Below are 26,442 nucleotides of genomic sequence, written 5' to 3' on the forward strand. Positions count from 1 at the left end.
GGAGACTGGATGCTGGGCTCAATGGACTAGGTCTGACTCAGCATGGCTTTTCTTATGTTCTTAAACTTTGATGTTGTCTCAGGCTCTGCCAAAATCACTTGTAATCTAGTGTACCTTTGGTATGTAACAAAACGCTGTTTATATCCATCCTCTCTGAAAGACTGATTCTAGACTACCTAACACACTGTCCTCACACCTCAATACAACACACACTCCTGTTTGTTTTAATGAAAACAAAAAGAAACTGTACAATTGTCCCAAACGTTCCCTTCCTGTGAGTGTCTTCATAGGCTCCTTTTCAGAAAAGGCTTTGTTTTTTTTTTGTGGTTGAAGTGGGGTTTTTTTCTATTTTTCTTGTATATCCTGGCAAACTCCCCAAGGTTGTTGTGAGGAGTCTGGCCAGTTGGTGAGCTCTGTAATCTAAACCAGCTGTCCCCTGACTGAGGCCCCTATTTGCATTGTTTAACATACTTAGAAAATGAAGTGTTCATTTTTAACATTCCTCCTCCAATTGGTTTAATGCTGAATTACAGAAGAAGACTAAACAGAACCAGGTGCCTTCTCTGTACTCCCTCCAGCGTCTGAGGCGGATCAGACTCTTTCTCCTCTTCTCTGGCACTTGGCGTTTCACGACTGGACTTAAGCATTACTTGAAGGACCCTAGAACTTGCAACAAATTGGGTTATGTAGTTGAGTTGTAGCACTACCAGTTTTAAAAATCTTTCTTACTGAAGCAGCAATACAAGCTGAGCATGCAACAATTAAGGTAAGTATGAATATCCTATACTGTTTTTATGACATCGCATGAAAAAAGTATTCCTGCAGTATGATTACTGCTTAATGAGTCTGCCCATTAACTCACAATCTCTTCTATATCTCTTGCTGTGTGGTTGCTGTATTTTGTGACATTAAGTTTGGTCTCATTCAGTCTAAGTAGAGCTGATTGCAGGCATGCCTCATTGAACAGGTATTCCTTTGCAGAAATTTAATTGCTGTTTTATCTGTTGTCTGCAGACCTGGGAACAGGCCAGATATAAACTCGTAGTGCTGGCTGTCCTGTGTGTCCCATTATACATTTCAGTGGAATGAAGCCTTGCAGCCTTATTTTAGCGGATTGTATGCATACAACAAACTGCTTCATACTTCAGTCAAATATGAACCAGAACAGCATGGCAGGCTTCCATGTTTAAAAACTTACAGAAAATTGCGTGTATCTGTTCTAACTCACCTTGAGCAATTCAATGATACAGCAAAGTATAACCCTAAATAAATAGAAAAAAATGCCATTAAATGCTGGGAAAGACATTAACGACAGGCCTGCTGCTGTTTGATTTTAGTGGACTGTTTCCCTTTATTAACAGATCCAAGATACTGGGAAGCAAAAAAAAAAATCATAAATATTCCGCTTATGAATAACCAAGTGAAACAATCCACAGCAGAGGAGCATATGTTGTGGATCTATCATGCATAGATGTTACATATCGAACCCCAAAACATGTGCATGCTGGAGAGCAAACTTGGGAGGTCTTTTACTAAAGATTAGCTCACGTTATCTGCAGCAGGGCCCATAGGAATATAATGAGACTTGCAGCAGATAACTCGAGCTAACCTTTAGTAAAAGACCCCCTTGGTCTTCTCTCAAGGGATGAGGGAGCAGGATTTATTAAGAGGCAGTGTCAACCTGATGTCTGGCACGTGTGTTTCCAGAAGGGAGTACAGGGGCTGGTTAACTGTGTTGCACTGAAAAAAAAAAAAAGAGTGTTTTAGGCTCTTTTCTTCAGCTGGTTTTTGTATGTGCTACAACACCCTCAATTCCCAAAGTTTGTTAATACATATGGTGGCCCTTTTACTAAAGCTTATCATGCAGTAACAGAATTACTGTATTCTAAATGCTAAGAAGCCCATTTTTATTTTCTTTCTGCATTTATATCCCACATTTTCCCACATCAATGTGGCTCACAAATACCGTAGTGGCGATCGCCATTTCCGGAATAAGAAATACAGAAGAATGTTCCAATCAGAGTATATAGAGTACACAGTAAATTAGAATAAAATCGGTAAGCAATACATTTCAGGTGCTGAAATCAAGGGTAGTGAAAAGCGTTCAATAATGACAATGTGATAAAGTAACCAAAATAAGAATAATTCAATGCTAACTAATCCTCGTACAGTTCTGACGTTCTGTTATACCTATGGGCTGCTTAGCATTTAGCTCACACTAAACTTTAGTAAAAGGGACCCATGACAATGGTTTATTTCCAGAAGGCCCTTATTTGTTTATATACTGTTTTTGGAATTGGGACTTCAGATCCTGACCATTCTGTGTACCTGTTGGCCTGTGTTACATTTCTACTTTAATAAACATTTATAAAACAAAATTCCCAAAGTTCTGAGGGAAAGGTGAGTAGTGGAGTGCCTCAGGGATCGGTGCTGGGGCCGATTCTGTTCAATATATTTGTGAGTGACATTGCTGAAGGGTTAGAAGGTAAAGTTTGCCTATTTGCGGATGATACTAAGATTTGTAACAGAGTGGACACCCAGGAGGGAGTGCAAAACATGAAAAAGGATCTGCAGAAGCTAGAAGAATGGTCTAAGGTTTGGCAATTAAAATTCAATGCGAAGAAATGCAAAGTGATGCACTTAGGGAGTAGAAATCCAAGGGAGACGTATGTGTTAGGCAGTGAGAGTCTGATATGTACGGACGGAGAGAGGGATCTTGGGGTGAGAGTATCTGAGGATCTGAAGGCGACAAAACAGTGTGACAAGGTAGTGGCCATAGCTAGAAGGTTGCTAGGCTATATAGAGAGAGGTGTGAACAGCAGAAGAAAAGAGGTTTTAATGCCCCTGTATAAGTCGTTGGTGAGGCCCCATCTGAAGTATTGTGTTCAGTTTTGGAGGCCGTATCTTGCTAAGGATATAAAAAGAATTGAAGCGGTGCAAAGAAAAGCTACAACAATGGTATGGGATTTGCGTCACAAGACGTATGAGGAGAGACTTGCTCACCTGAACATGTATACCCTGGAGGAAAGGAGAAACAGGGGTGATATGATACAGACGTTCAAATATTTGAAAGGTATTAATCTACAAATGAACCTTTTCCGTAGATGGGAAGGCGGTAGGACATGAAATGAGATTGAAGGGGGGCAGACTAAGAAAAATGTCAGGAAGTATTTTTTCACAGAGAGAGTGGTGGATACTTGGAATGCCCTCCCACGGGAGGTGGTGGAGATAAAAATGGTAACTGAATTTTAAAAATGCGTGGGATAAACATAAAGGAATCCTGTTCAGAAGGAATGGATCCTCAGAAGCTTAGTGGAGATTGGGTGACAGAGCCAGCGGTGGGAGGCGGGACTAGTGGTTGGGAGGCAGGGCTAGTGCTGGGAAGACATCTACGGTCTGTGCCCTGAAAATGGCAGACACAAATCAAGGTCAGGTATGCACATAAAGTAGCACATATGAGTTTATCTTGTTGGGCAGACTGGATGGACCGTGCAGGTCTTTCTCTGCCATCATCTGCTATGTTACTATGTAACAGCTAAAAGAAAAAAAAGAGAGCGATTGCATATGCAAATGTTTCACTATTCCACATTTCATGGTGAGCTTATCATAATGTGTGGGAAAGCAGGAAAATTCTGAGATAGCCTGTAAAGATATGAAAATATGTATATACAGAGGCAAGAATATATTGCATGAATAAAAAATGTTTATTTTGTTACATTCCTTTGTCATCCAGGTACGTGTAGCACTTTAATCTGGATCTGAAATGCATAGATTCTCTGCATATCTGGTGATACGGTTTAGGGATTCAAGTGGGTCACGATTAAATATCCCAAGAATCAATTAGTTCTGAAACTTCTGATGTTGTTTTCTTGATTGTTACAATCCTGTCTTCTGTGAGAGTTGCTACAGGATCACATCATGCATGTGGAATACCTGGAGTTTTGTGCTACAGAACACACATTAAGAGGCATAGGGGCCCCTTTACCAAGCTGCGGCAAAAGGGGGCCTGTGCTGGCATCGGTGCATGTTTTTGACGCAAGCTGAGGCCCCCCTTTTACCGCAGCAGGTAAAAGGTAGGTCCTTCATTTTTTTGAGGAAATGGCCATTTGGGGAAGGAGCCCTTACCACCACCCATTGAGGTGGCGGTATAGGCTCCCACGCTAACCCAGCGGTAACCAGGCAGCGTGCGGCACTGCCCAATTACCACTGGGTGCATGCTGGTGCTACAAAAATAAATATATTTTTGTAGCGTCGGATATGACAGCTTGTTGGGGGTGGGAACTACCACAGGCGGTACTTCCTTTTTAGCGAGCGGTAAGCCTGCAAGGGGCCCATAGTTATCAATGTGGGCTACCATTGAGACAGATTATTTTAACTCGTACTACCGTGTTTCCCCGAAAATAAGACACTGTCTTATATTAATTTTTGCCCCCCAAAATGCGCTAGGTCTTATTTTCAGGGGCTGTCTTATTTTTCGGGGAAACATCGGGGTTGGATCGGGGTTAGCCCGCCCTCCGTCGCTCCCGGAACTAACCTTAAACGCCTCCTTTCACCTTCGCAGCAAGCAGCAGCAGGGCAGGCCACTCCTTTCTTCCGTGCCCCGCCCTTGCCTGATGTAATGTCCGTGAGGGCGGGGCACGAAAGGAAGGAGAGGTCTGCCCTGCTGCTGCTTGCTGCGAAGGTGAAAGGAGGCGTTTAAGGTTAGTTCCGGGAGCGACGGAGGGAGGGTGGGGGGCCGGCGACCTCGGGTGGGGGGGGGGGCGGCCTTGTCCGGCTCTCGGTGGCCCTGCTTTCAAACAAAAAATTTGCTAGGTCTTACTTTCGGGGGAGGCCTTATATCTACCAATTCAGGAAAACCTCTACTAGGTCTTATTTTCGGGGGATGTCTTACTTTCGGGGAAACAGGGTATATTAGCACAGGTCCCATTTTATGCAATGAGACCTAGTTACTAATAAATGGGATTAAGAGTAAAATTGCACTTCTGAATTTATTTATTTGTTGCATTTGTATCCCACATTTTCCCACCTATTTGCAGACTCAATGTGGCTTACAATATTACATCATGGCAAGCGCTAATCAAGAGTAGATAAACAATTAGTTACGTAGCACATATTGATAACACCCCCCCCCCCTTTAATTAAAGAAAAAAGAAATGTGGTTTACAGTTTAGATTAAAATACAGAGTTTGAATCAATAGTGAAGCAGTATGATGAAGTGGCTGAGAGTAACAGATTAGCAAATAAACTGCAAATAGCGTACATATTGATAGATTCGCAATACAGAAAAGAGACAAGATTATCAACTGGTTATTGTTATATTAACTAATGTAATTACTTCCCCCCCTTAGTGTGAACTCATCAATGTAGGCTACTTTTAATAAATGTTGTTTTACCAGTAACTCATGCTATTTTAGCACAGGTCCCATTTTATACGATGAGACTTAGTTATTAATAATGGGGGTTAACGCTAAAATAACACGTCTTAATGGTAGCACACTCCCTTAATTAAAGAAAAAAGAAATGTCTAGAAATAGAAATCACTTTTATATGCAATAGACAAGTATAGGACAATCAAGCCATTGTGACATCACTGATGAGATTTAGGTATTGGTGGAATGAGGCATTATGACATCACAATAGCAGCTCTAGTGGAGTGAGGCATTATGACATCACAATAGCAGCTCTGGTTACCACAGAGTGATAGTCTTCACACTAAGGTGGGGAGTTATCAATGTGGGTACTGTTAAGATGTGTTGTTTTACCACTAACTTGTGCTATTTTAGCACAGGTCCCATTTTATGCAATGGGACATGGAGGGGTATTTTTGATATGACGTCTAAGTCCGACTGGACGTTTGCAAAAAAATGTCTAAAATCTGAATAGGAAAGAAGGTCATTTTCAAAAAAGAAAAAGTCTATCTTTTTTTCCCCCCAAAAATACTGTTTTGAACAAGGTTTTGTGATTTGGACGTTTTGGTTTTTGGTCCGTTAAAAAAAAAAAAAAAAAAAGTCCAAGTGCAAATCACACAAAATCAAGCCATTGGGATGTAGGAGGAGCCAGCATTTTTAGTAGACTGGTCCCCCAGACATCCCAGGAAAGCAATAGGGCACCTAAAGGGGGCACTGCAGTGGACTTCATAAAATGCTCCCAGGTACACATCTGACCATTGCTCCCTTACCTTGTCTGCTGAGCCCCCCCCAAAACCCACTACCCCCAACTGTACACCACTACCATAGCCCTTATGGGTGAAGGGGGCACCTATATGTGGGTACAGTGGGTTTCTGGTGAGTTTTGGAGGGCTTGCAGTTTCTTGCACAAGTGTAACAGGTAGGGGGAGGTAGGAGCCTGGGTTCACCTGTCTGCAGTGCACTGCACCCACCACTAGACTACTCCAGGGACCTGTATGTTGTTCTAATGGACCTGAGTCTAATATCTGAGGCTGGCATAAAGGCTGGCAAGTAATGTTTTTAATCACATTTTGTTGGGGCTGGGAGGGGCTTAGTGATCACTGGGGGAGTAAGGGGAGGTCACTCATGATTCCTTCCAGTGGTCATCTGGTCATTTAGGGTACCCTTCTGTGCCTTATTTGTTAAAAAAAAAAACAGGTTTAGCTGAAAACGTCTTAGTTTTAGACCTGGATGGTTTTGTTTTGTTCCATTATGGCTGTAAAATATCCAAGTGCTAGAAACGCCCAGATCCCACCCCTGACAAACCCCCTTGCAATTTGAATGCACTTCTGATGGACTTCATAGAAAAACGTCTAAAAATTGATTTTGAAAATACCAATTTGGTCATTTTTGTGAGAAAAACGTCCAAATGCAGATTTATGCCATTTTTTGGTTGTTTTTCTCTTTTGAAAATGAGCTCCTGAGTTACTAATAATGGGGGATAACGCTAAAATATAACACATCTTAACATTAGCCTATGTAGGTAACTTTCCCCTCTAAGTGGTAAAGGTTCACATTTAATGAAGTTCTGGCTATTGACTGAAAGACTGACTCATGGTTTTGCTCTCGGTTACAGAACGCTTATTCTTGCCATGCTGGTCATTTGCCTTACGGACCCCGGAGACGCACAGGTGAGAGGCAGTGTAGCACTACAACATTTCTGTGCTATAAGTTTGATCTGAATGGCAGCGATGCATGATCAAGGAAGTGAAAGTTTCAGCAGAAAGGCCAGGTGGAGCTCAGTTTTATTTTCAGGAGCTGTGCAATTGCTCACAATTCAAAGTACAGAATGGGGTGAACAGCTGTAAATTTTCTATTTTGTTACCTCCCCTCCCCCCCCATGCTCTGAAATGCTGAGAGCACTGTCATAAAATTACAAGTAGAAGGTGACCCATTATAAATAGTTTTGGCTGTATCTCACCTGAATGTTTGCCATGATCTCAAAAAAATTTTTTTTTTTGTTACATTTGTACCCTGCGCTTTCCCACTCATGGCAGGCTCAATGTGGCTTACATGGGGCAATGGAGGGTTAAGTGACTTGCCCAGAGTCACAAGGAGCTGCCTGTGCCTGAAGTGGGAATTGAACTCAGTTCCTCAGGACCAAAGTCCACCACCCTAACCACTAGGCCACTCCTCCACTGTTGCTACTATTTGAGATTCTACATGGAATGTTGCTATTCCACTAGCAGCATTCCATGTAGAAGTTGGCCCTTGCAGATCGATCACCAATGTGGCCGCGCAGGCTTCTGCATGGAATGTTGCTAGTGGAATAGCAACATTCCATGTAGAATCTCCAATAGTAGCAACATTCCATGTAGAATCTCCAATAGTATCTATTTTATTTTTGTTACATTTGTACCCTGCACTTTCCCACTCATGGCAGGCTCAATGCAGCTTACATGGGGCAATGGAGGGTTAAGTGACTTGCCCAGAGTTACAAGGAGCGGCCTGTGCCTGAGGTGGGAATTGAACTCAGTTCCTCAGGACCAAAGTCCACCACCCTAACCACTAGGCCACTCCTCCATCACAAATTGTCTCTCTCTCACCCTCTAAAGTAGGGGTGTCCACCCTTGGCCCTACCATGTTTGGGTTTTCAGGATTTCCCCAATGAATATGCATGAGATCTATTTTCATACAATGGAGGTAGTGCATGCAAATCGATCTCATTCATATTCATTGGGGTAATCCTGAAAACCCGACTGGATTGCGGCCCATGAGAACCGAGCTTGAACAACACTGCTCTAAAGTATTCTTTCCGTAGTGCTCTGATATGGCCCATCTACACAGCTGAAGGTGTCATATCTATATCTCTAATCAGTCTACAGCCTCACAAACTGTAAAAGTTCAGTCTTCCTTTATGCTCCTGTATCTCCCAAAAATTTGGAAATTGTAGGCCTAGCCATTGCATAAGTGAAGGGGGCACACGCTATGCATAGAATGGAGGCTAAAGAATGAATCAAATTCTCTGCCATTCTGTATGGGAGATCTTGAGACCATAACTATGACATTGTCATTTGGCCTGGAATATCGATGGGTGAAATGGTGTACTCTGATTGGCTGCTCTTGCTTTATGATGCAATGTCTAGAATGGTAAAAATCAGGTAAAAGCACTGGGCGAACCTTTTCACAATTCAATTAAAAGTAACCTCTAATAATAATAGTGAGTGCACTAGACAATAATTTAACTGAGTATTTATTTAGCTAAGGCCAGAAAGTCGCTCACATTTTGAGAAGAAAAATTAAAAATCAGCTTTATTAAACCTCTATTCCTGTGCTTGTAAAAACCTGCTGAGCTCTTGGTTATTCAGTGGAAGGATTGGATGAGTCAACCTGGCTTTTACCAGCACATAAAGCCAAGAGCAGCTTTTTTTCCCCCCTTGGTGGGCAAGCTAGCCTTAGAACCTGTAACTCTTACATTCAGGAGCAGCTACCTTCCAGGTAGAGTTATTCTGGATCACTAGAATGACCTCCTGTGTGAACAGGGCTCCGTAGCTCACTTGCAGGCACTACATTTATATTTTTGTTTTCTTTTCCCCTCCACAGCAATGCACAAATGGTTTTCAAATGGATCGTTCAACTGGACAGTGCATAGGTAGGACTCCACTGAAATGTGCTTTTTAATATTCAGCTCTGCCAGCATGGTTTGGGACCTGCCACTTCAAGCTCACACATTCATGGACTCCCTATGAAAAGCAGTGCCAGAAATACTTTTGTAAAGGATCGTTTTGGGCTTCAGGGTTCCTTGCAGTGCAAGAGTTAAATCAGGCCTGGACAAATGTACACTGAATCAAGGAGCCAGCCCCAAAACTTAGGAGCTGACCTCTTTCGTTTGCCCTCCATCCCATACCCAAAGTTGTTCACAGTGAAGTGTATATATTGGGGGAGGGGAAGGATGGAATCCCCTCTATGATCAGCAGCACCTCCTTTAGAGTCCTTTAAGGTACCACAGCACAGCACAGCCAAAAACCAGAAGTTTCTGTTGTGGAAGCATGTTGCCAGCAGTGTGACATGACTCACTTGATAGGTGAAGCAAAGAGGTAATGGCGTCTGTTTCACATATCATCATGGCATGAGCCCTCGCCTCCCTCTCTCTCATATCCTCCCTCCCCAGCTTTCACCCAGTCTTGGTCTCTGTCTGTCATATTACCCCCCCCCCCCCCTCAAGCCTTCATGCAGTCTCTCTCTCTCATAACTCACCCCTCATAAGTACATAAGTATTGCCATACTGGGACAGACCGAAGGTCCATCAAGCCCAGCATCCTGTTTCTAACAGTGGCCAATCCAGGTCACAAGTACCTGGCAAGATCCCCAAAAAGTACAATACATTTTATGCTACTAATCCTAGAAATAAGCAGTGGAGTTTCCCCAAGTCCATTTTAATAATGGTCTATGGACTTTTCTTTTAGGAAACCATCCAAACCTCCCTCCAGCCGTCATGCAATCTCTCTCATAACTCATCCCCTCCTCCAAGCTTCATACAGTCTCTCTCATAACTCATCCTCCTTCTAGCTTTAATGTAATCTCTCTCTCTCTCATATCTTGCCATTGGGCAGCTTGCTACTTTCTTACTTATCCATAGCGTTCAGATCTCATGGTGCAGGACGTTTGGGTACTCTCGAGGTTTCAAGTCCTACGAGGCTTGAAATTATGAGAGTACACGAGCTTCCTGAACCATGTGGCTCAAGCTTACAACAGTGGTCTGAATCGCTGCAGGCAGGTAGGAAATGTTTTCTAAGGCAACACAAAAATAAGTAATAAAAATTTGGGGGCAAGAGATCTCGAGCACCAGGGTGCAATTTCTAGGCACTGAGCCAATCCGATGTCTGGGATTTGTCGAGCTTTGACTTAAATAATTGTGTTACTACTGAAAAGACTGGGGAAAGCAGGTTATTTCTTTGCCTGTGATAATCTAATCTAACACTTGGAGACTGCTACATTCCCACAGAAGGTCCAGAGCAGTTTGCTAAAAAAAACAAAACAGGAATCCATAATGAAATAAAAATACATAAAAACAGATCATAGATTGGAAGTAAATATTCATTAAACAATACAGTGTTAAGACTCTTATGAAATAGAATATAAGAATTTTCAACTCTTAAATCAAATTGGAAGAGATTTCCAATAAAAAGCAGCCTGAAAAAAATAAGATTTTTCATAATTTCTTTTAGACACAAGATGATAGATCAGAGGCTAAAGAAGAATGTTGTTATTCTTTAATTTTGAAGTTAACTGTGATGAGGACCGACAGAGTACATCATCTAAAAAAAAATAACTGAAGCTAAACCATGAAGTGATTTAAAATCAAAACAGGAAACCTTATAAATAATCCTGGCATTTACCGGCAGCCAATGCAGATCTACCAGCAACATATTTACTACATCGGAAAATCATTTTAGCAGCTGTATTCTGCAATAGTTGCAATCTATCCAGCTGTTTTTTTTTTTTTAGGAAGGCCATCCTACTTCGAGTTGCAATAATAAGGCTGTGATAATATATTAAGACTGGACCAAAAGTGCAAAATGTTTGGTATCAAAATAAGGCCGGATTAACTTTAGTTGTTGCAACTTACAAAACACTTTCTTCATTAAATTATTGATTTGAGGCTCAAATGACAAAAGTAGAATCAAAAAGAATCCCCAACACTTGAGATGTTTGTTGTACCAAAGGGAATGACTGAGATTGCTCAAGTGGACGCACAAATGGAACAGAATGTTGTTTTGTGTATCCAATGGGCAAATAGCACACAATTATGTATATTAAAGAAATAATAAAGCAATAAACATATATATATAATAATAAGCTAGGATGAAACTCATGTAGTGGGATAAAAACATGAATAAACCATACACCAGAGCAAAATACAATATAGAGATTTCAAAATGAAATCTGTGTGTTTGCTGAATGCTGAATTTTGTGATTCTGTTAAAATTCTTGATCTCTGTTTTTTTCTTGAATACCTGCCACAGATAGTCAGTCAGTACTTCTGCCAGCAAGCAGGATAGTGAAAATAAACATAAAAATGTGGTCAGGCTGCAGTGATCTAGAAGTTACTATGACCACTTAAATACAATATACTACTTAGATTGTGACCCTATTAGGGACAGTGTATGTACCTGTACAATTGTATATAAACCGCCTCAATTCGTGCTCGAAAGAGGCGGTATATCAAATGAACAAATGATAAACAATAAATACTGGAGATATGGGTTCAAATTAGACTGGCCCCATGGTTCAGTGCCAAGTGCTGTGCATCACTCACATGAAGGACTTGGGTTCAATTTGTGGGTCACCTTTTCTGTCCACTATGTGAGCTGGGGTGCTGTGAGAGTCTCGGCCATCATTCTGTGGCGACAGCTAGTGGCCAGATTTAAGATACACATTAGCAAGGAGGGAGCCATGGTTTGTGCTTCCTGGCCAAAAACTCTCTCTCTGTTGGTTGGGTATAAAACCTCAGACAGTTTGCAAATTAAGGCTCATGGGTACAGGATACTAGTCCCAGATCAGACCATGTTGGACCAAAAGCAAGAAAATGACAAATAAAAAAGTCCCAGAACTCTCATTCCTCTGGAAGATTGGAATAGGATGCACTGTGGAGGTAGCACATTTTGCTTTTGGTCAAGTGGCTGCTCTTATACCTTCTGTTGGCCCTGAGAAAGTGGTCCATAGTTTCAGAGAAGGCTTTTCAGCCTTCTGGGCTGCGGGGGAGTTGAACTCTACTACAAGTTTATTAACAAGGTAGATAGTAAAACATTGAAAGTTGTTCTGCTTCTAACAGGTACTTCTACTTTCCAAAGCAACCTGTACTGCCGGTAACCTGTTTCTCCCCTTCCTTTGCTGTGGTTTACGTAGATGTCGATGAATGTCGGACTATCCCCGATGCCTGCAGAGGAGAAATGCTGTGTGTAAATCAAAACGGTGGATATTTGTGCATTCCCAGAACCAATCCAGTGTATCGATCTCCCTATGTGAATCCTTATATAAATCCCAATGCACCGCCTCCTGCACCTGTTCCTGCTCCAAACTACCCTTCTGCCCCCAGGCCTCTGCTCTGTCGTTTTGGATATCAAATGGATGGAAACAACCAATGTGTCGGTAAGTCACTGCTCGCAATGACCTTTGTTTATGTTGTTCTGGTGAAGAATAGTTAAGTATAATAATCATGTCACAATTTCCCTTCTTTAATATTATCCTGTGGGCTGAATACTTGCACACACTGCAGTTCTTTCTGTGCTTGGTTTACCTGTACATCAACTTCATTGTGTATAAATAATTGTGCCTGCCGTCCTTTGGTTCTGTTCTCTAGTATCTTTTCCTTCTGGCCTTTTTATTCCTGAAAGTCTTTAAAAATTCACCATAGTTGAAGAAATTTTTTTTTTTTTTTTTGAGAGAGGGACTCTGTTCTTTTCCTTTGGGCTTCCTTACTAAATCACTAATACACATGGAGGGGCATTTTCAATATTTCAATATACTACCCCTCTCCTCAAGTCACTTCACTGGCTCCCTATCTGTTTTCGCATCCTGTTCAAACTTCTTCTACTAACCTATAAATGTACTCACTCTGCTGCTCCCCGGTATCTCGCCACACTCGTCCTTCCCTACACCCCTTCCCGTGCACTCCGTTCCCTGGATAAATCCTTCTTATCTGTTCCCTTCTCCGCTACTGCCAACTCCAGACTTCGCTCCTTCTGTCTTGCTGCGCCCTATGCCTGGAATAGACTTCCTGAGCCCCTACGTCTTGCCCCATCCTTGGCCACCTTTAAATCTAGATTGAAAGCCCACCTCTTTAACATTGCTTTTGACTCGTAACCACTACTACTACTACTACTACTACTATTTAGCATTTCTATAGCGCTACAAGGCATACGCAGCGCTGCACAAACAACCACTTGTATCCACTCGCCTCCACCTACTCTCCTCTCCTCTTTCCTCTACACATTAATTGATTTGTTTGCTTTATTTTTTGTCTACTAGATTGTAAGCTCTTTGAGCAGGGACTGTCTTTCTTCTATGTTTGTGCAGCGCTGCGTACGCCTTGTAGCGCTATAGAAGTGATAAATAGTAGTAGTAGTAGTCTCTTGTAACCAGAGCTAATATTGTGATGTCATAATGCCTCAGGCCACCAATAAGAGCCAACCTCATCAGTGATGTCACAATGGCTTGATTGTCCTATACTTGGCTCACTTTTATTACATAGCTCTTTGAGCAGGGACTGTCTTTCTTCTATGTTTGTGCAGCACTCAGTATGCTTTGTAGCGCTATAGAAATGCTAAATAGTAGTAGTAGTATTTATTTATTTTTCACATTTGTATTCCACATTTTCCCACTGATTGCAGGCTCAAAGTGGCTTACAATAATACTGTAGTAAAGTTACAATGCAAGAAGTACAATTTTTGCAAGTTGAAAGCAAGATAGGAATAACAATTGAACAGCAATAGGTATTGAAGTAAGATAGAATTAACAATCAGTAATAAATAAAGAAGATAATAAGGTGTAATTAGTGTCCATTGGATCATATAATAGCAAGGGATATTCTGATTATGTTGAACCTGGGGAATAAGCCTTCTTAAACAATACTTATTTCAATGATTTCCTAAAATTTAGGTAGTTCTGGGTAGATTTTACTGATTTGAGTAAGGCATTCCACAGTTGAGTGCCAATGTAAGTGAAGTTTGAGGCGTAAATTGATTTATATTTTAGGCCAGGTGTAGTTTCTCTCCTCTGATTCTCTGAAACCTATCATTCACACCCTTTTTGACAGGTTCTTCTCAAGACCCATTTTACAATCAAGATCTCTCAGGTCTGGCCAGAACCCTTGGAAAAGGACTTATGTCCAGATGATCGAAAACCCTGCGCTGTTCCAAACAGCACTCTAAAAATACTGTTGGAACAGCGCGGGGCTTTACCGCCCTTATGATCAGAGATAATAGCATTCATAGGGTTTGCTGCAAACAGTGCGCCAAGTATCAAAAGGCAGATAAGCTTAATTGATGAAATATAGGGTGATGCATTAGGGGAGCAGAAATGCAAAGGAACTGTGTGGTTGAAGCTCGTCTTTGTGGGTTGGGTGCTTATCTGTTGTGGGGTCCATTGACATACCCAGAAATGTCCAGATTACTACATCATAGGTTCTTAACCAAGGCTCTGCCCAGTGCTCGTGGGGTGTTGTGTGAAACTGGCCTGTGAAAGACAAATGCTTGGGCCCTTTTGTTTATAGAAAAGCTTGGCTTATTCTTTTGAAATTGCTATTGGTTATTATGTGTACACTTTGTAATTGGGGATGATCTTACCAAAGTGGCATAGAGCCAAGTTCACACAGCTTCAGCCATTTTCTCAGTTCCAGAATGTGTGACATTCCTTCATCAAGTGTAATTAATAATTCAGCACAAAATAGCTTCCTAAAATGGCAGATGAAGACCAAAATGGCCGATCTACTTTGCCCAGCTGAGATTAGTCTTCGTCGTGTAGGTGAATATGTAAGTTCCCCCTTCCACAACATAAGTACATAAGTATTGACATACTTGATCTCTTAATCTTTTGCTACGAATGTCATCTAAATCTACCCCAAAATCTGGTACTGTTATAGCCTCTGCCACCTCCACTAAAAGGCTGCTTCAGTTTTACCATCTTCCACTTTACTTCTTGCAAAGCCATTGCTTATTACTAATGCCCCAGTCTCATTCTCTGTTAGTACATAAGTACATAAGTACCGCCATACTGGGAAAAGACCAAGGGTCCATCAAGCCCAGCATCCTGTCTCCAACAGCGGCCAATCCAGACTCTAAGAACCCAGCAACCCCCCCCCCCCCCCCCAAAAAAAAAAAATTAATAATGTTCAATGGACTTTTCCCTCAGGAATCTATCCAAACCCCCTTTAAATTCCGTAAGGCCAGCTGCTGTCACTACATTCTCCGGCAACGAGTTCCAGAGTCCAACTACACACTGAGTAAAGAAAAACTTTCTCCTATTTCTTTTAAATCTACCATATTCTAGCGTCATCTTGTGCCCTCTGGTTTTGTTGTTGTTTGAAAGTGTAAACAAACGCTTCACATCTGTCCGCTCTACTCCGCTCATTATCTTGTAGACTTCTATCATATCACCCCTCAGCCGCCTTTTCTCCAGGCTGAAGAGCCCTAACCTTCTCAGCTTTTCCTCATAGGGAAGTCGTTCCATTCCCTTTATCAAGTTTTGCAATAATCCGCATAGTCACCAAAGGATACTGAGTGTTGTGGTTATGAGAGATCTAGTCTTCCCATGATCCGATGTATAGGTGTCAGCCATGGTCCCTCCAGGCAGGTCACCCCAGCCTTCTTGAAAGTTGAATGCTGTTGTATCACTGCTGTTTAAGGTTGTAGCTGTCACTCCTTTGGAATGTTTAATATGCTGCCAGAAAAATGTTGAAGTCTATTTAACCTTTACAGTTGGAAAGTCGTACAGTTAAATAGTTTGGCAACTCACTGTGACAAGCAATGATGGAGCAGTAGAGCTGGGCTATGTAATGGTAAAAATATGCCAACACCAGCATACACAGAACAGACTCTCTATGTGATGGATGGGTGAACCCTGGGAAAAATCAGAAACATTTCTTCCCATGAATTCCATACGGTTTGCCCTAAATAGGTGGGTGGCTTGATGACAGCAAACCATCTACCACAAACAGTATAAATCGTTTTCTTAGTGGAGGAAGGAGACGGGGAGAGAGACGGCTCTTTCACAGACAGATATTTCAAGTAAAGAGATGCACACCAACTACTCCATTCGCTCTATAGATATAACATCAAAAATATGTATAAACACCTCTCCCAACTTCACCCACTCTCCCATAGCCCATCCCCACCCTAATACCCTTGTACTCCTCCTTCTTTCCTCCCTCCTATGAACAATGTCAAAGGATGGAACTAACGGTCAGTTCATTAAGGATTTTACTTCTTACTCTTGTAGGCAATGATTGAATATACTACCAGGGACATTTTTAATAAAACTGCCGAACCCAGGGAATGGGGGAGATCCCACAAACAATATAATACAGCAAAACTAGTGCTTGAGTGCGGTAAATCTATACAAATCCAAATAAAACACTAGAAAAAAAACGCTCCTATATATTTTTTTTCGAAGAAGGCAATCCCTCAGAAACCTCTCAGACTCAAGGTCTTAGGTTGACAACGGATAAATAAACCGCTGATAAGTCTCTATCATCGGGATGCACAATAACTTCTTTTATGTTTAATTATCTGAAGTGCTTAACACTGTGACTTCTGGTCAGCTTTAAATAACTTGAATCTGAATTATATGTTCTCAGAGAAAAGCACCAATGTAAAGAGCAACAATTAACTTAAGTCCAACGGCGCCACCGTTTCACCTTTGCGTGGCTTCATCAGGGACTTGTGTTGCAGATATTGGTTCAGTTTTCTGAAAAAAAAGAAAAGATTCATTTAATTTTTGCATACAATTCATGCATGCGGTTGGGCTTTAAATCTCTGTCATACTAACTTTCAGTCTTCATTCCACAAAAGAAAATGGCGCTGGCGTGTCACACGCCAGATCAGTTCTATAAATAGCTTGATAATGAACAGTTGATTCTAAAGGAAATACGTCATAGGGGCGTGTTGATGGTGGTGAGCATGCGATTTAATAAAACATATGCCATTCAATTTTATTGTTTAGCCCCAATGGTTCTAGTGATCTTAACATATATGTCCATTTTGTTTCCCTTCTTTGCAACATTAGTTTTCTATTTCCCCCTCTTATATCTCCGTGTACTCTGTCAAGGATGCAACATCTCAAGTCTTCGAATTTATGTTTGTTGTCGATACAATGTTCAACCAGAGGTTCTTTTGTGTTGCCTCTCGCGATGTTTGACCCGTGTTCCATCATCCTGATCTTAAATGCTCTTGTGGTCATGCCAACATATAATTTTTTGCATGGGCATTTGATGGCATATACTACGTGATCTGTGAAGCAGTTGGTAAAATTCTTGAGCTGATATTCTTTGTCGTTTAGTTCATCTCTGAATTTTTTAGTCTCAATGGTTATTTTACATATTTGGCATGTGCTGCGTTTGTAATGGCCGGTCATTTTCCTGCATGCTGGTCTCTTAATCAGAAACGTTGCAGAGCTAAGTTCCTCTTTTAAATGTTTTCCTCTAGCATATGCGATCCGAAGATTGCTGTTCTTGAAAGTGGGGTGTATCTGAACTATCTCCCAACGTTTTCTTATGATTTTTGCGATCTTTGGACTCGCGGTGGTAAACTTCATAACCATTGTACACAGATCTTCCTCTTTTTCTTTTTGACAGGCTCCTGACAATAGCAGATCCCTGTTCTATGGTTTTTGCAACTACATTCAAAGCAGTTTAAATATTATATACAGGTATTTATTTGTACCTGGGACAATGGAGGGTTAAATGACTTGCCCTGGGTCACAAGGAGCTACAGTGGGAATTGAGCCCAGTTCCCCAGGATCAAAGTCCGCTGCACTAACCACTAGGCCACTCCTTCACTAGCAACATTCCATGTAGAATCTCTTTGGGATTCTGGAATCTTGCTATTCTTTGGGGTTCTAAATGGAATGTTGCTACTCTTTGAGATTGTGCATGGAATCTTGTTAATAGGACTTAATATACCGCCTTTCTGTGGTTTTTGCAACTACATTCAAAGCTGTTTACATAGTATATACAGGTACTTATTTGTACCTGGGACAATGGAGGGTTAAATGACTTGCCCTGGGTCACAAGGAGCTGCAGTGGGAATTGAGCCCAGTTCCCCAGGATCAAAATCTGCTGCACTAACCCCTAAGGCTATTCCTCCAGTTTTAAGCTCTAGAGCCTACGAAAAGTTGTTTCTTTTTCCTACCTGCACATTGTCCCTGAATCTCTATGGGAATTGGCTGAGCTCTGGCTAAAATAATAATTCAGCTCTGGAAAGGCCGTGTTAATTTTGTCTGTTGCATGTCCCAAAGCAGTAATGGTCTGATCAGGGCAGTTTTGGATATGAAGTAGTTGTGCTTTAAAAAAAAAAAAAGAAAAAAAAAAAGGAATGGGGTGGGGGGGGGGGGGGGGTAACCTGCACAAAATGCAGAGCTAGATAAGGTGATCGTAGCATAACATGGAAACCTCTTGTGAAATCATGGTTTGTCCCTACACTTTACCTAAATAGTCACGGGTGATACTCAGAGAGATTTAAGCAGACAGCAGCCTTTTCTACCCACTTAAATCGCTTACCACTACCTAACCCTTAACTAAAATGGGCAATGCCGCTGAATATTGCCTCTGACATGCTCCAGAAAAATTGGACAGTCGGGGGGTTGTACAGGGGGCGGTGCTAGGGAGAAGCTGGGGGTTATGTAGCAATATTCAGTGCCAGGACACACATAGCCAAGCGGGTGAATTTAGGATAGCTCTAAAGCTGTCCTAACTTCACTCACTTAGTCACGCAGGCCCATAGCTGCCAAGAGGGGGGGGGGCAGGGGGGGACAAAATTCCACGGGCCTGGGCCTCCAAGGGGGGCCCGGCGCCGCAGTCCCACCCGCCCTCCGTCATCGACCGTCTGCCCCCTACATTGAAATCACAGTCTCACCTCCATGAAAGCAGCGCTGCAGGAAGCAGAATGCCTCCCTTCAGGCCTCCTTCCCTCCCTGTGTCCCGCCCTCGTCTGACGTAACTTCCATGAGGGCGGGACACAAGGAGGGAAGGAAGGCCGAAGGGAGGAGTTCTGCTGCCTGCAGCTCTGCTTTCACGGAGGTGAGTTTCAATTTCAATGCAGGGGGCCCGGCCCGGTGGCAGACAGAGGGGGGGAGCGGCGGCAGCAACCTTGGTGGGGGGGGTGGAGGGGGAAGCGGTGGCAGCGACCTCAGGGGGTGGGGCGGTGAGGGTGGCAGGGGCAGCACCCCGGGGGCCAGGGCCGTGCCAAGGGTCTGTGGCGCCCCCCTGCAAGGGATTGGGTGCCGCCCCCCCCGCAGGGGATCGGGTGCTGCCCCCCCCCCCCCCGCAGACAAGCGGTTGGAGCGCGCCCCCCCCCCCCCGTGAAGATGATCGCTGACCTCTCTCCCCTGCCCTCCCGCTCCCATGTCCCAACTGCCCGCCCTCTTCTCCCCCCAACAAAATCTCTTTTAAATTTACCTCCGTCCGGCTGGCAGGGCAGCGAACGGCGCAGCGTCAGTGCCCTGCCAGCCAGACGGAGGTAAATTTAAAAGAGATTTTGTTGGGGGGAGAAGAGGGCGGGCAGTTGGGACATGGGAGCGGGAGAGCGAGGCAAACATGGCACGGCAGGGCGCCCCCAGAGGACGGCGCCCCCCTGCCACGCTTACCTCGCTTACCGCGTTGGCACGGCCCTGCCGGGGGCGGCATTGCCCCAGGCCCAGCCCAGTCTCTCGGCGGCCCGAGGCCCCAGCACTGCACATCAGCCAGGACCTGTATAAGCTCCAGCAGCCAACCCCAGTGAAATTAGCCCCATATTTTCAGTGCTGGTGCCTGCTTATGGTCAACAGACTACCGGGGATAATATAGTTGGCGACGGTTTGCTGACCTGCTGCCGGCTGACTATCAGGATGGGAGGGGGGCGAGGGTCAGCATCAACCTTAAAACTTGGGTTTTCAATTGTGCTTTCTCCCCAGACTGAGAATTGATGTTCCTCGATCCTCAGGGAGCTTTGCCATCGCTTTCTTTGTTTTCTTCTGTTCTTTTTCTTGCTATTTGATTTTCTCTTTCGTATGTTTGTTTTATTTATCCTGTCTGATATTTGTGGCTCCTTTCTATTCTCTATTCTTATTGTAATTTTAAATTGTACATTGCCTTGGTCTGACAGTCAGTAAAGGCGGTATAGAAAGTAAATAAAATGAATGAATGTGCTATTTCTTTACACCTTTTATGGTCATCCAAAACAGCCTGGTGCAGGATTTCATAGGCACCACGCCAAGCTCTGGAATCCTGCCTGTGTATTTTGCACTAGTTTGGATTGGCCATAATATGAAAAAAAAATGTAGCTTACTTCACTTCAATTAAAAAAAAAAATGTGTTTATTCATTTTCTGTGTAGCAACTTTCCTTTTACAAATATGTGGTTCCATTTAATTCATCTCCTAGTTAAATATGCAGAAATATTCAAGTTAGCTAATGAACTTGGTTGGATTAATTAGGCAACCATACCATGCCAAGAAAAGAGGCTCTAGCTCAAAAATGAACATGTGACTCCATTTCTGACCAAGCTACTTCCTCTAAGTGTTGCCACAATTTCCCTAAAAGTTACCATAATTCTTTTTTTTTATTGGCTAAGAAGACAATAGTTTCCCTAGGAGCAAATTTTTTCCAGTGAACTGTCATGGTTTCCCAAAGATTGTTCTCCTACTGTTACATAAGTACATAAGTATTGCCATACTGGGAAAGACCAAAGGTCCATCAAGCCCAGCATCCTGTTTCCAGCAGTGGCCAATCCAGGTCACAAATACCTGGCAAGATCCCAAAAAAGTACAAAACATTTTATACTGCTTACCCCAGAAATAGTGGATTTTCCCCAAGTCCATTTAATAACGGTCTATGGACTTTTACTTTAGAAAGCCGTCCAAACCTTTTTAAAACTCCGCTAAGCTAACCACTTTTACCACATTCTCTGGCAACGAATTTCAGAGTTTACACGTTGAGTGAAGAAAACTTTTCTCCAATTCGTTTTAAATTTACAACATTGTAGCTTCATCGCATGCCTCCTAGTCCTAGTATTTTTGGAAAGCGTAAACAGATGCTTCACATCCACCCGTTCAACTCCACTCATTATTTTATAGACCTCTATCATATCTCCCCTCAGCCGCCTTTTCTCCAAGCTGAAGAGCCCTAGCCGCTTTAGCCTTTCCTCATAGGGAAGTCGTCCCATCCCCTTTATCATTTTCGTCGCCCTTCTCTGCACCTTTTCTAATTCCACTATATCTTTTTTGAGATGCGGTGACCAGAACTGAACACAATATTCGAGGTGCGGTCGCACCATGGAGCGATACAAAGGCATTATAACATCTTCATTTTTATTTTGCATCAGATATGACACGTTTGTGCACAGTGTTGCATATGTCTAGTAGCGTTATAGAAATAAGCAGTAGCAATAGCAGGGGTTGGCATGATAGTGCACTATTCTGACAGTCGGATTCTGAACGGCTGCCAGCTGTTTCTTTGAGAAACCATGAGAATTTAGTGGGAAAAAAATTGGACACTTGTCTGGAATCTGTGCAAAACCTCCTCCTCATTCGTTTGCATGAAGCGTCAACCTCGTAGAACTGAACTGACTCGCCCTGAGTTATCTCATACCTCCGTGCTGCATGCAAAACATATGCCCTAACATAAATGGGACGTCCTAAACAGCTGAGGTTAATTTTTACACATGTTCCTCCTCACAATATTGAGCCAAATTCCTGGGGATGTGTTGCTGTCTTTTGAAGAAGGTCTGTTACCATTTTGCTGTATCATTGTAAAAGTGAGATGCTGCAGATCACAAATCTTTTCTTCCGTGGCTGAAGGGGCCTGGGAGTTCCATATGGAGATTTTTTTGTTACATTTGTATCCCACGCTTTCCCACTCATGGCAGGCTCAATGCGGCTTACATGGGGCAACGGAGGGTTAAGTGACTTGCCCAGAGTCACAAGGAGCTGCCTGTGCCTGAAGTGGGAATTGAACTCAGTTCCTCAGGACCAAAGTCCACCACCCTAACCACTAGGCCACTCCTCCACTAGCAACATTCCATGTAGAAGCCTGCCCTTGCAGCCGCGCAGGCTTCTGTTTCTGTGAGTCTGACGTCCTGCATGTATGACCGCCCAGGGGAAGGCAACTGATGAATGTTTCAGCAAGGCAAGATAGTTCTGCCTGGAAGACAAGAACTTAAGAGATAAGTGCACAGTTTTCACCTAGTATATACAATTTTAAAAGTAATAAGTGATTTTATAGCACTGAGGTGTTTGGGAAGCATATAAAATGAGCATATGTTGCTCTCCCCAAAAAATCTGTTAGAGTTACCTGATGAAAGAAATGCTATGCCACTTTGTAGCAGCATTATTGACTGCAGTTATAGTGGTGAATATCTGAGGGTACTCTATACACATAAAAAATATTTCTATAATATTATACTGGTGTGAACTGTTTCACAGCACTCTCTTGAAGTTGGTGGCTATAAGTCCTGGTTTGTGTGTACAAGTTATTGAATGTTACCAGAGACATTGATATTGTGGATTCGTTTTCTGTTGCTAGTGGAATAGCAACATTAACATTCCATGTAGAATCTCCAATGGTAGCAACAGAATCTCAATAGTAGCAACATTCCATGTAGAATCTCCAATAGTAGCAACATTCCATGTTGAATCTCCAATAGTATCTATTTTTGTCACATTTGTACCCTGCGCTTTCCCACTCATGGCAGGCTCAATGCGGCTTACATGGGGCAATGGAGGGTTAAGTGACTTGCCCAGAGTCACAAGGAGCTGCCTGTGCCGGGAATCGAACTCAGTTCCTCAGTTCCCCAGGACCAAAGTCCACCACCCTAACCACTAGGCCACTCCTCCACTGTTGCTACTATTTGAGATTGCTATTCCACTGGCAACATTCCATGTAGAAGTCGGCCCTTGCAGCTCACCAATGTGGCCGCGCAGGCTTCTGCTTCTGTGAGTCTGACGTCCTGCACGTACGTGCAGGACGTCAGACTCACAGAAACAGAAGCCTGCGCAGCCTTCTACATGGAATGTTGTTGCTAATGGAATAGCAACATTCCATTTAGAATCTCCAATAGTAGCAACATTCCATGTAGAATCTCCAATAGTATCTATTTTATTTTTGTTACATTTGTACCCTGTGCTTTCCCACTCATGGCAGGCTCAATGCGGCTTACATGGGGCAATGGAGGGTTAAGTGACTTGCCCAGAGTCACAAGGAGCTGCCTGTGCCTGACGCGGGAATTGAACTCAGTTCCTCAGTTCCTCAGGACCAAAGTCCACCACCCTAACCACTAGGCCACTCCTAATCACTAGGCCTGGGGACAGGGATGGAGAACAAACACTGTTACAGTGGCTGTCCCTGGAGTCACCATGACAAGTTTGAAAAGCAAACCTTGTTGATTTTTTTTAAAAATGTGTCTTTATGCCCTGACTAGGCAGTGACTTTCTTTCTTTTCTATGTGTTTTTACAGCATTGTGTACATCTAGTAATACGTTAGAATGGTCTGTTTGTAAATTCATTTTGAATACTATTTTAATGTTTGCCTATGTACAAATGTCCCACTTTTCTCTTGGTGTTTTTCCCACCGAAAATACTAGGCTGTGTTTACTGATTAAGCAATGCACCTGAGCAAACATTAAGATGACTTTCCATTAAAATGCTGCATTGTAATAGCCGTGAGAAGGGGGGGGGGGGGTCACTTTGCACATCTGTCTGCCTTGGCGAACATCACTTGGCACAGACTACAAAGAGCCAGATGTTCTTATTTCTTAGAATCCTGTGTGCACACGAAGCCAGAAGCTCTGGACCCAGAATCAGCAAGCAGCATAGGTCAAACTTACGCTTCGTATGAGCCAGAGTGGGCTTTGTAATTTCTTAGTGTACATGAAAATCTTTATATGGCCACATATAAAGAAAAGTAACAAGATTACTAGATGGTGATACGGTATCATAACTGGAAAAAAAAGTCATGAAGAGCAATTCTATAAATACGCACCTGAAATTACGTGCCATTTGCACACGGAAAGGCAGCAAAAAGTGCTACTTTTATTTATTTTTGTTACATTTGTACCCCCACGCTTTCCCACTCATGATACGGCTTACATGGGGCAATGGAGGGTTAAGTGACTTGCCCAGAGTCACAAGGAGCTGTCTGTGCCTGAAGTGGGAATCGAACTCAGTTCCTCAGGACCAAAGTCCACCACCCTAACCTCCACTGTTGCTACTATTTGAAATTCTACATGGAATGTTGCTATTCCACTAGCAACATTCCATGTAGAAGTTGGCCCTTGCAGATCACCAATGTGGCCACGCAGGCTTCTGTGAGTCTGACGTCAGACTCACAGAAACAGAAGCCTGCGCAGCCTTCTACATGGAATGTTGCTACTGGAATAGCAACATTCCATGTAGAATCTCCAATAGTATCTATTTTATTTTTGTTACATTTGTACCCTGCGCTTTCCCACTCATGGCAGGTTCAATGCGGCTTACATGGGGCAATGGAGGGTTAAGTGACTTGTCCAGAGTCACAAGGAGCTGCCGGTGCCTGAAGTGGGAATTGAACTCAGTTCCTCAGTTCCCCAGGACCAAGGTCCACCACCCTAACCACTAGGCCACTCCTCCAAGTGGCCTAGGTGCTGTCTGTAAGGGTGCTGCTCAGCCTCCCTGACAATCTCCCCTCAACCTCCCTGTTGGCCAGCAAGAAAACAGCTTTGGAGGATTATTAAGATCAGATAGATGGTGGATGGACAGATTTCTTCTTAGTTATACCAGGGAATGTCTGCCAAACCACTGCACAGAGATTATTATTATTATTACATTTGTACCCCCGCGCTTTCCCACTCAAAGCAGGTTCAATGCGGCTTACATAGTAATAGGGATTACAGAATATTGATAAAGAAAATAAAAAGTCAAGTATAGCAGAATAACAAAAGAGATAGGTAGGTAGAGAAGGACGGGGGTGAAGGGAATAGGAGAGGTATGAGCAAGGGTAGGTGAACAATGGAAGAGGGGCGGAGGAGGCGGGAGGGGGATGGGTTACAGGATAAGCATAGGGAATGTTGGTGGGAGAAGTAGTCTAGGTCATTGTCGTTGTCTCCTGGATATGTGTTGGGTAGTAAGGTTCATAGGATTAGTTTGGGTCATTAGGATAGGTTTGCTTGAACAGATGGGTTTTTAGTGATTTTCGGAAGGGTAGATGGTCACTGCAGTGGCGTTCCTAGGGGCGCTGACACCCAGGGCAGATCGCTGATGCGCCCCGCCCCCCCGGGTGCAGCGCCCCCCCCCCCCCCGTGTAGCACGACCCCCCCCCGGCGAAAGGAATCCCCCCACCCTGGCGAAAAAACCCCCTCCCCCCCCGGGTGCATGCCGCTGGGGGGGGGTGCCGTGCGCCGGTCAGCGCCGTTCGTTTCCATGCTCCCTCTGCCCCAGAACAGGAAGTAACCTGTTCCGGGGCAGAGGGAGCATGGAAACGAACGATGCTGACCAGCACGTGGCACCCCCCCAGCGGCGTGCACCTGGGGCGGACCGCCCCCCCCCCCCTTGGTACGCCACTGGATCACTGATTGATCTGATAGGTCTGATTGGGAAAAGGCATGGTCAAGTAGACCAAGATGGGGGATGCAACCTCAGAGAACCTTTTATTACTACCTCCACCACCACAGCACAAAGCTCAGCGAACAGAAGCGGTAGTGCAAGCGTGGAACAGTAAAGTTTGACCGACTTTCCAGCCAAATGCTAACAAATGATTAACGTATTATATGCCCCATAGGAGTGAATAGGAACAGCAGGTGGTAGAAGCCAAGGGTTGCTGGAGGAAGTCTAAATCCAAATACAGATGTTGCAGACAAAATTGGAGCCATATGAGACTAAGTTAGATGATTTTGGAAATTGCTCCCACCAGAATAGCATCAGACATACTGAGCTGCCAGAGACTCCCACAGATGCGGAGCTGGAGGAATGGCTGCCTATGGCTTTGCAGAGCGGGCCCTAATGGGGAAGGCTGAGAGTGGAGAGAACACATAGGCTGGGACAGTGTGGGCCATGGCAAAACAGCTTAGAGTGGTCATAGCCCGGCTGCTGAATCGTGTACATAAAGTGGCCCTTTTCCGGGCTTGCCACATGCAGGGCGATTTGCACTACCAACAAAAGAAGAATTTGATTGCTGCAGAATTACTCTGCTCAAGTCACTGCACAGTGAAAGGAGTTGATCAAATACAAAATGCATTTTGCTGTGCTTTACCCAGTGTTTTAAAGTCTGGCACAATGGGGCTCCACAGTTCTTCCACTAGGCAAGCAACAACGCTCTGAACTGGCTGAAGCA

The 26,442-nt window shown here is 43.5% G+C and overlaps 1 protein-coding gene across 1 annotated transcript in view; it reads left to right on the forward strand.

Moving 5' to 3' along the window:
- The first annotated feature begins 517 nt into the window (after positions 1 to 517).
- The window catches only part of FBLN5 (fibulin 5), a 98,525-nt gene continuing 72,600 nt past the window's right edge, over positions 518 to 26,442 (forward strand). Inside the window, exons 1-4 of the mRNA XM_030213829.1 lie at positions 518 to 766; positions 7,024 to 7,078; positions 8,991 to 9,039; positions 12,297 to 12,539. Of these exons, the coding sequence (XP_030069689.1) occupies positions 753 to 766; positions 7,024 to 7,078; positions 8,991 to 9,039; positions 12,297 to 12,539 (361 nt within the window). The 5' untranslated portion in view covers positions 518 to 752. The remainder of the gene's footprint in view (positions 767 to 7,023; positions 7,079 to 8,990; positions 9,040 to 12,296; positions 12,540 to 26,442) is intronic.

Source organism: Microcaecilia unicolor, chromosome 9, assembly GCF_901765095.1.
Source record: "Microcaecilia unicolor chromosome 9, aMicUni1.1, whole genome shotgun sequence".
Lineage (NCBI taxonomy): Eukaryota > Metazoa > Chordata > Amphibia > Gymnophiona > Siphonopidae > Microcaecilia > Microcaecilia unicolor.